Genomic DNA, 1,432 nt, shown 5'->3' on the forward strand with positions numbered 1-1,432 from the left:
AGAATTGGTTGATTTTTTTTTTTTTGTTTCTCCTGTAAAGCTCGTATTCTAGGCCTGGAAGTTGAAGAATCTCCTACTGAATTGTGCCATTTTTGAAGAGAAATTTCGAGGGTCACTTTGGAAGCTTAACTTGTGCAGATGTGAGGGAAGGTAAAATCATTAATTAAAATCTTTCTTTGAGTCTGTGGATGACAACATATCCAATACTGGAGGTATGTTTAGTCTTAGTTGATTAATGGAGTGTTTCCTCACTCACTCCTGCTGTTGGTGGCTACAAGTCTCTCCTCTACAGTCTCATTTCAGCATCATTATATCATACCATACATCTAAGGTCATTTATAGATGTAACAACACTTTTCTATTGCTTTGTCACCTTGCTGTATGATATACGCTGGATGTACTGGCCAGCAGAACAGCATTACGAGCACTACAAAATTACTGTCAAACCATTTMTTGAATTTGTTTTTGTTTGAAACTTTTCCTGTGACCTATTACTAACAGATCAGCTATTCCTAATTTGCTTTACGTTTACTCACACCTCAAACCTTCAGTTAAATGCTTTTGATCAAATTAACTATTGATTTCTGTAGTGACTAGAAAGATAAATATGAGCTTTCAAGGGGGTTGATTTTTTTAAAAGAATTAGAGGTGTAAGTCAATGAAATAYTTGCTTCTGACAGTAGACAAGGTCAGCTTTATAGTTTGCACATTCCAGCCACTATTATCACATTAAAGGAATCCTCAAAAGCTCCATATAGCCGAGCAGCTGTGAGTTACTGAATTTGTTGCACACATCTGTTATCCCATATAAAACACTGGCTAGTTTTTATACAATTAATAAGAATTGGCTCTGCATTGCCCTCAGCACTGATTTGTGATATTAAAAATTCTTACTGTGATTTTCCAAGTACATTTGCTGTTTGGAGGGTAGACTCCAGGAAATCCTTCACTCCCAATAAAGCCTGACTCTCCAGATACGACTCCTCCACATGCAAACGTAGGCCTGGAAATAACAGGAAAAAATGATGCTTAATTTTTAAATATATTACATTTAGTCTTTGATAAATGATAGCAAAGAGGTGTTGACTGCATAATAAAATACTTAAAAATGCAGCTAATTGCAAATAAATGTTTCATTACCAAGTTAATTTCATCCCCGATATAAAATCTGCAGTTTGATGCACAAATTGTGAGTCGGGAAGACGCAGCTGCTCGGACCTTAATTCCAGGTTCCCACAGGCTGGCACCCTCCCCCCCTTCCTAGCCCCCGCGAAGGTGCAGTGCTGTGATACAAAAAAGAACTGGTGTGTAAATTCAGGAGCAACTGCTACAATGCTGCAATCACGCCTGCAGCGCTCTGAGTCCGGGGGCTCGGTGAAGCCCGCAGCTGTCCGCGGCGCGGGGCGCGCAGGCGGCGCGGGGCGCGCAGGCA

The 1,432-nt window shown here is 40.2% G+C and overlaps 1 protein-coding gene across 1 annotated transcript in view; it reads right to left on the bottom strand.

Moving 5' to 3' along the window:
• The window catches only part of PCOLCE2 (procollagen C-endopeptidase enhancer 2), a 30,400-nt gene that overhangs the window by 26,009 nt on the left and 2,959 nt on the right, over nt 1–1,432 (bottom strand). The window contains exon 3 of the mRNA XM_085298695.1: nt 895–1,003. Coding sequence (XP_085154821.1) covers nt 895–1,003 — 109 coding nt within the window. The remainder of the gene's footprint in view (nt 1–894; nt 1,004–1,432) is intronic.

The sequence above is a fragment of the Rhea americana genome, unplaced genomic scaffold (genome assembly GCF_003343005.1).
Source record: "Rhea americana isolate MKP2758 unplaced genomic scaffold, rheAme1 scaffold_14, whole genome shotgun sequence".
NCBI classification, from domain to species: domain Eukaryota; kingdom Metazoa; phylum Chordata; class Aves; order Rheiformes; family Rheidae; genus Rhea; species Rhea americana.